At 43.6% G+C, this 8,537-nt stretch overlaps 1 protein-coding gene across 2 annotated transcripts in view; it reads right to left on the reverse strand.

Annotated features, from left to right (window-relative positions):
- The window catches only part of RGS7BP (regulator of G protein signaling 7 binding protein), a 48,460-nt gene extending 40,183 nt beyond the window's left edge, over positions 1-8,277 (reverse strand). The window contains exons 1-3 of one of the 2 annotated variants that reach the window (XM_067315558.1): positions 8,042-8,104; positions 7,472-7,625; positions 5,148-5,314 (exon numbers count right to left, since the gene is read on the reverse strand). In XM_067315558.1, coding sequence (XP_067171659.1) covers positions 5,148-5,314; positions 7,472-7,474 — 170 coding nt within the window. In that variant the 5' untranslated portion in view covers positions 7,475-7,625; positions 8,042-8,104. Of the gene's footprint in view, positions 1-5,147; positions 5,315-7,471; positions 7,626-8,041 lie in introns of both variants that reach the window. The other variant, XM_067315557.1, reaches the window with a different exon arrangement.
- Between the last annotated feature and the right edge of the window lie 260 nt (positions 8,278-8,537).

Genomic DNA, 8,537 nt, shown 5'->3' on the forward strand with positions numbered 1-8,537 from the left:
GGGCTCCCAGACCCTTGACCACCATCCCCAGAGCTCTGAAATCCTGCTTGATGGTCTCCAGTTTGCCCTTGGTGTCATTGGCGCCCACATGGAAGAGCAGCAGTGGGTAATAGTCTGAAGAATGGACAAGCCTAGGCAGTCTTTGCATGACATCTCTCACACGAGCCCCCGGCAGGCCACAAACCTCTCTAGACAAGAGGTCAGGTCGACAGACAGATGCCTCCGTCCCCTGTAGCAGGGAGTCCCCCACAACAATCAAAGTCATGTGTAACAATTGTATTATAAAAGTAATGGATGCACCCCAATGCAAAATCAGGAAACTTTATCTTGGAATTTTCCTGATAAAAAGATTAATGGTGACTATTGTCACAGTTTGGAAGGCACCTAAGGACCATGTCCAGTCAAGTTTTGGATATCTCCAAGGATGGAGGTTCCACAGCCTTTCCAGGCAACAAGTTCCAGTGTTCAACCACCATCACAGTAAAAAACATTCTTTGTTTAATGTTTAAATGGAATGTCCTGTATTTCAATTTGTTCCCATTGCCTTTTGTGCTGTCACTGAGAAGACTCTGGCTCCATCTTCCTTACAGTCTCCCATCAGATATTTATAAACATCAACAAAATCCTCCCTGAGCCTTCTCTTCTCCAGGCTAAAGAGTCCCAGCTCTTTCAGCCTCTCCTCAAATGATAGATGCTCCAAGCCCCTAATAATCTTAGTGGCCCTTTACTGGGCCCACTCCAGCATGTCCATGTCTTTCCTATATTGGGAAGCCCTGAATGGGACACAGCACTCCAAATGTGGCCTCACCAGGGCTGAGCAGGGGGGAAGGATCATCTCCCTTGATGTGCTGGTGACACTTCCTAATTCAGTCTAGGGTGTTTTCGGCTTTCTTTGCCGCAAGGGTGCATCGTGGCCTCATGTTCAACGTGGTGGCCACCAAGACCCCCAGGTCCTTTTCTGTCAAGCTGATTCCCAGCCAGCTGGTCCCCAGCCTCTACTGGTGCGTGGGGTTATTCCTCCCCAGGTGCAGGACTTTGCAAAACCAGTCTGAGCAACAGAGGACAACCTATTTGAAAGTTAGGCTCATGGAGATGTACATTGCCCTGCACCCCTTGCCTCCTCTGTCTACACATTCATCAGACTATCACAGACACATGGCCAGTTCTAGTTTCAGCGTGCCAAGTACCTGCAGAAGTACTTGCATTATGTATACATACCAAGTGCTTGAGAATATGAAAGGGACAAAGTGTGTACACAATTGTGCAGACCTGTATCTTAAAATACAGTTTTGAGTTTTCTTTCTGTTTACCTCCTCAAAATAGTGCACTTCTCCTATACAGCTGACTCTCTATTTGATGACTTCTGATCTATAACATAGTCAGAGTCTTTACCAATCCCATAAAGCAGACCCTCTTCCAAAACAGACTGACACTTTCTTCTTCTTCTTCTTCTTCTTCTTCTTGTTCCAAGTATTCTTCTTTTATTTTAGTTTTCCTTTGGAAAAAAATCACACCGACTCCTTTTCTTGTTGCTTTAGTCTCTCCAGGTTTGACCTTAACGTCTACAAAGGTGCAGCATAATTCCACTGAGATACTTAATTTCTGCTGCATTTGTACAGTAGAAAATGTAATGGAAGGACCAAACCTTGTTCACTTTACTCAGAAGATAGTCTCATTAAAATCACTAAGAATTTTTTGTACAACTATGGTGAGCAGGAATTGACCTGGGGTCCTGAAATGCCAACTCTGAAAGAATAGATCATCAGCTAGAACTAGAACACTTCAATTTAAAATATTTTTATTTCTAATTTTTATTCCCTAAAAGCCAAGATAGTGTTGGTTTGAGGAAAGAAGTCAAGCCTGCATCTGATAAAATTTCATGTGTTTCTACAAGAAAAATACATAACAGAGCAAGTTACGAAGAGGGTCTAATAGCTATGAAGACCTATTAAGTTAGGGATAGAATTTTAAGTTTTCCTTTTCAATAAACTAAATCTGTTTTTCAAATTGAATTGTAAGGATTTAAACACACGACAGTGTAAAGATGTCATTATTCATCCTCAGTATTTTCTGAGTAAAGACCTTAATACTCAGACAAATCCTGAAATCTTCTATGAGAGCTCAGATCTGTCGCATACAAATGGTTCATATGCAGCCTTTGGCTCAGGAAACCCTTCAACTACTGATTGCTGGGAAGTGGCAGGCATACTAGGGAAGGCGTCATTTTATGCACAGCCTGTTTTTTATATACTTTTCTACTAAATCTCTGCTACTGGCTACTGTCAGATTTGGACTAGATGGAGTCTTATAGTTTAATCCACTGAAGATTTCTTAAGGTTTTATGTTTCCTTGCTACTTTTTTGTCATTTTCTCCTTTGCTCTTCTTTCTCTCATTAGTTTTTAAAAGCTAAGGTGGTTCTCACTCCCTCCATTTCCCTATCTGGATTGCCTTTTGATGGCTTATCAGTGTATACTTTTTTTGTAGCTACAACTGGAGCCTTCTGTTCTTGTTCATATTACACCACTGTCCTACTCTCATGTCCACTTAATATCCCAAAAGTGATGTTCCTATGATCAGAGTTTTCTCCTCATGACTTCTATCCTGTTTGGCTCCTAATGCATTATCTCTGTCTCAGCATCTCTGTTTCCCTTCTCACAATTCCCAAATTTTCTTACAGAAGTGCCTTTCCCAATGCCAGTGAATCTGTTCTTGTTTCTTTCTGTCTGAGTCTTTGTGCCTTTCCTCTCTGTTACCTTCCCTACTCTGGTAGAACCAGTGAGTTATGAAGGGAAATAGCTGCCTTTTCTAGCCGCCTGGATGAGTAGTGCAGGAGGCTCAAATCCTCATGTATTCAAACAGGAAGCATAAAAGGAAGTTGCCTGCTAATTTTCCAAGGAGGACACCAGCGCAAACAAGATTAATGGACATAATGTTGTCTGATTCAGCGATGCCAATTTCATGAAAGAAACTCAAATGTCCCTGCAACAGCTCAGGTCACTTAGAGACTAACTGAACATTACTAATGAGCTTAACTAATAGAATGATGATATGTAATGAAATTTTATAGTCTAGTAACATAGTTAGCTAATTGTTATTATTATCTCTGGCTGGGAAAGCAATAGGCAGGGATCGCTATCCTTTAAGAAGCTTTTGAAGAAGTGAGATGGAATTGGTTGCATTATCCAGAAGCTCACACAGTGCAATGCTGCTCATTTTGAACTAAAGCAAAGAACTAAATGGGTCTTTGTCATATATGCTGACTCTCAGTGATACACTGCCCTCCTGACCATTTAAAACTGGAAATGATTTAAATCCATTCCTGTCCCTAAATATTTTTCTTCCTGATACTTTTTCTTCTTACTAAATTATCTTCCCATTCCTGATCCTATGCCATATGCATTACATCACTATTCCAGCTGAATTAAAGAGTGAACTTCCAAGTCTATTACTCCTATCTTTCTGTTTGTTTTCTACACTGAATCCTTGCTGGACCTCCATCTCCCATCTTTCATCACAGATACACTGAACAAGTTAAGTTGGCTCATATTGCTTTCCTCAGCTGTAGGAGGGTGAGCATGTGAAGCACATCTTGAAAAATGCCTGTCAAACTAAACAAGCAATTTCCAGAGGGTTTCTAACACCTACCAGTTGTTATGGATATCACATTATTATCACAGTTATTTAAAACAGTTTTAGATTAGCTAAATGTCAATCTCATAGCAACTGCACAACCTTCAGGACATCTTTGTGTATATGACAGACTCCCAACTGTGAAATGATTACTTAAAAAAACTCTGTATTTCTAAAGGAGCACATATCTATGGTTTCCTTTCTGAAAAAAAATAATAATCCAAGTTTGGTTCTGCTATTTGATGTATTATTTTCTTTTTGAGTCTGAAAATGCACAGGATCAATCAATTTTACTATTGTTTATCTCTTTATTTGCACATACTCAATGCTGCAGTGTTAAGGTAGCATACACTGGTTAAAAATCTTTGGAATTTTTTTTACTTCTCACAGACTTTAGAATTTTAAAAGCATGTATTTTGTTTGAGGAACAAATCAGAGGTTGTAATATCAACATAAGAATCTTTGCACAAAATTGTATCTGAAAAAGTTGACAGTTCTACAAAAAATGACCAACCAGTGTTTTTTTCTGTTTAGTTTGTTAGTATGGTCTTCCCTTATATTTCTATGGATTTCCTATAAAGTAAACTGATGAAAGAACTGCAAGGGGGATTTGGCAGAGCTGCCAAAACCAAACCATTTGTGTGCCACTGGAAGAAAACTTATGTTGGACAAGGCAGGCGCCAAAAGCTCTGATGAACTCTGGTCAGAGAAAAAACACTCAGGAGGTACATATTTGTGTTAATACAAATGCCCTAATCACTATACTGTGAAGAACCCACTAATAAATAGACTCTGTACGGGCAGCATGAATTCACTTTTTGTAGGATATCCTGGTTTATTTTGTACTGAGACACAGTCTTAAGTATGTGATGATACATTCTGTCACCATGGAAAGAAAAGTATGTAATGTAATACAGTAATGTAAGTCCACTGGAGAATAAATTCAAAAATGAAATGCTGGGAAGGCTTTGATCCTCGTTTCAACACAATTAAAGATTTTAAAACATGCAGAATTTAAACTTGTTTTCACAGTCTATTTTTGTATTCCCCTCTACGTAATTCTCACCCAATTAAGTACTTTTTCCTCAAATTTTGCTAAGTCTCTGGTTGTGCTGAATTAGTTGTCTCTAACTGTTCACTTAGGTGATACACCCAATGGTAGGTCATTGCGTTAAAACTGCAGGATTCGGCAGAAAACTACTGCTATTTTACCCTTGAAGTGCAAGACTTCTCCCTTGATCTTTTTATGTTGCCTAGTGATACAGAGTAAAATCCTGTTCATCTTACATCCAGTGAAATCAGTAAGATACCATCTTGGTAAAGGTAACAGGATTTGACTCAAAATTACAGTATCACACGGACACGAATATTCTGTAGAATTTGTGGTCATACATCCCTCTAAAATAGAAACACGACAGGTTAATGCTTTTGCCCAAAGCTGCCTCAATTTACCTTCAATATTTAGCAAAGCTGTGCACATGAGTACAGTTTTAATTAGACATATGGAAATTCCTACCCAGAGATTGCTGCTAGCTTCTGATGAGCCTGATAGGCCATGTCACATCCTCGGGTTCGAGTCTTGTGCATTTCAGCATGCAGAGACGGACAGGTGACTGAGACATCCCCAATGGAAATGACCAGCTCCCGGTACAGAGCTACCTGTGTATTGAACTCCTGGACAAGCTAAAAAACAGAGATGATTTACTAATATGAGACATTGAACTATACTGATAAAAACAAACAAGTTTTTATAAAAACATGCCCAGTCTGGGGCTTGGTTCCTGCACCTCCTGATTTTGTGGCATACAGGATCAAGTGCCTAAGATCTAGCAGAGGACTAGGGCCTTCATGCCAGCTGCCTGTTCTGTGTACTATAAATGTTCATTTGCAGGGAAGTAGTAGTTCTGCTTTAATCTCTGAAAGTGTCTGAGTTATTAGTCCTAAATATTAAGTACACAAAAAAATCCCAGCTGTTTTATTGGTAGCATGAGATAATTTTTTGCTATCATAAAAGACAAAAATATCTCCAGAAATGATTGCCTTTGCTCCTCCTGCTTCCTGATTAACAGCACATTTAGGGACTGGAATGTAGCATTCACTTTTACACTGGAGATTTTGCTAATTTGTTTTGTAATGATTTCTGTTCTGTCACTGGCCTCTAACCCTGATTTCAGGCACAAAACTGATCCGAAGTTACTGGCTGAGAAGATGTACTAGATAGGCACTTCCCAGCTAGTACTCCAGAAAGCATTTTTTCCAATAAGGGGGGAAAAGAACGACAAAGAAGTAAATCAGCATTTCAACCTTTTCACAGAAATCTTCTAACACAAGATATATGCAGATATGTGTGGGTACTGCTGGATAAATGGGTAACTCTTACAATGATGGTAAGATTATTATTGTTTAGTTCCATTTATAGCCTGTGTGGGATGATACTATAAGAAACAAAGCATTTGCTGTCTTCTGAAAGAAAGCACAGCAGACTTTTTGCTACCCATGGTGGTGGTGGGGTGGCAGGTAGGGGAGCATTAGAGCAAAATATGTATTTATCTTTGTTTTGCTAATTTGACCTCATTTTCCAAAATGTACAAAAATAGACAAAAGTAGCTGCTTATAATTCTAAAACCATCATTATCCCCAGGAGTTCAACATATCCCAACATACAAGCATGCTAAAAACCTTCATTTGGCATCTGGGTTCTATCAGTTCTAAAAAATTTTAAGTCAAACCCTCCAATTCGTAGAAATAGAAATTAGCTGCTTCCCCTGCAGTATTACATTTTGGGTCTTCACACATCCCGCTGCAATTATTCTGTATAACTCAGAACCAGTATCTGGACCCATTTTTCACCATGTTTTCTTAAATTTCATTGTAAGAGTAGTGAATAGGTTTCACTGTTTCTGGAGCAGCAAAACAATCCATTCCCAATGCATTCTGGTACATCTGCACACACACAAAAAAACAAACCCACACCAAACAAACAAAACCCTAGACGCAATACTTGCACTCTGCTAAACGTGGCCTGCGTCTCTGTAGCTTCAGAGAATGCATGTAGCCAATGGAGAAAAAAAAAAGCACACTATATTGTGTCATAGCATAATTATTCTGCATTAAGAAGAAAAAAGAAAATCCTTACATCCTGCAGCTGGTTACTGGTTGAGCCAGACGCATTTTGCCACCTCTCACCTGATATCCCCCATTTAAATAGAGGACACATTTAACCACTACGGCATTGCCAAGGAAAACAAAATCAGACTGATCTAGCAGCATCGAGACAGAAAACAAGAAAAAAGCACTGGCTTTATCTCCCGACTTGCATCTTAACAATCCATCTCTAAATCGTATTTTATTTCTGATCAGTGAATGCTACTGGACAAAGAGTGAAGAAATAAAGCTGCCACTACTGTTTAACTATCCAAATTTCACTGTCTGGAATGAGAAAAAAAGCAGGACCTAGTAGGACCCACCTGTTGGAAATATTTATAGCCCTACTGTGACAGCTTTTATTCCTTGGTGATCTGCGAATTGCTACTGATTCTGAAGTATTAGAGTGCATATCTGCCAGCACAATTTGCAGTATAAGAAAAAAAATGCCAGAATTCAGCAGAACAGAAGTAGCCAGTATGTTTCCAATGATATTGGACAGAGGTGTAGCATGATCCATTTTTTTGCAGGTAAAATAGCAGCAACTTCACTTGTTTTGTATCTCAGATTGGTGAGAGGTGCAATTTTGGGACCCAGCGTCCAGCTGCCTGTAGGCTAAGGAGCCAGGTATGGGGTATATGCCACTTGTTTGGAGGAGTGTTTCAGGAGCCAAACGTTTTGAGCAGAATGACATACCATTACACGAAGGTCCAAAAATAACAGGGACGCAGGTCCTCGGTCTGGGATCTTCCAGTTGCAAGCAGCTATCCCGGGCAGCCTGGAAGCAGGTGCTCCCTACTTCAGGGACAGAATTTCGGGGCCTCAAATCCTGCCTCCTATTTTAGAAGGGCTGCAGAGCAAGAGCAGGACTGTAGCTGCCGCACAACAGGACGGCAAGCTGCGAGCGTGCTGCTGCAGCGGACGCCGCTAGTTACGGAGCTATCCGGGCTTCAGCGGGTGGCAGCCCGGGGCAAATCGGGCTGGATGGGCCGCCGGGCAGCCGCCGCTGGTGGCCGCGCCGCGGGGAGGCTGCTCCCGTGCCCGCAGCCGGCGGCCTGGCCGCGCGCCGCTGCCCGGCGCCGCACCCGCGCCCCTCCCGCGCCTCCGCCGCCCTGAAGCGCTGCGCGTTAGGCTCCGGGGCAGCTCCTCCGGCAGCGACTGCTCATGATGGGAACGGGCAAGCCGGCGGCGGGAGCGGCACGGCCGCCAGCGACAAGAATGCACGAAAGCGACAGGAATTGAAGCGAGCGCTGTTGCTTTACCCACCATTTTGCAGTCGTCCAGGGCTCTCTGGGTCTGGTGGGCGCTCTCGGAGCCGCTGCCCCGGCGTTCACAGTCCCGGCCGCCCGGCGGGCTCTTGCTGCCCTGGAAGATGGAGGCGGCGGAGCGGGGGCGCTTCCTGCGCCCGCTCGGTGCAGCGCTCATGCACACGCATCCGCCGCGCGGAGCCGCCCGCTGCGCGGGGCCCCGCGGGCGCGGGCAACGCCTTCGCCGGCGGCAGCGCCCCGCGGCCGCGCCTCGCCCCCGGCCCCGGCCCCGGCCCCGGCCCCGCGCCGCTCACAGCGGCGAGCCCGGCTGCTGTCGGCGGTAGCCTGGCGCCTGCGGCAGAGCCAGGGGAGCGCCGCGCATCGCGGCCGCTACCGGCGGCAGCGGCGAAGGGGCTGGCAACTTCCCTCCTGCGGCAGCATGTCAGTCCCCGCAGAAACGCCCCGCCGGCGGCATGCTCCGCCGGCCTCCTTCCGCAGCCGGGGGGGCGGCGAGC

Source organism: Apteryx mantelli, chromosome Z (assembly GCF_036417845.1).
Source record: "Apteryx mantelli isolate bAptMan1 chromosome Z, bAptMan1.hap1, whole genome shotgun sequence".
Taxonomy (NCBI): Eukaryota; Metazoa; Chordata; class Aves; order Apterygiformes; family Apterygidae; genus Apteryx; species Apteryx mantelli.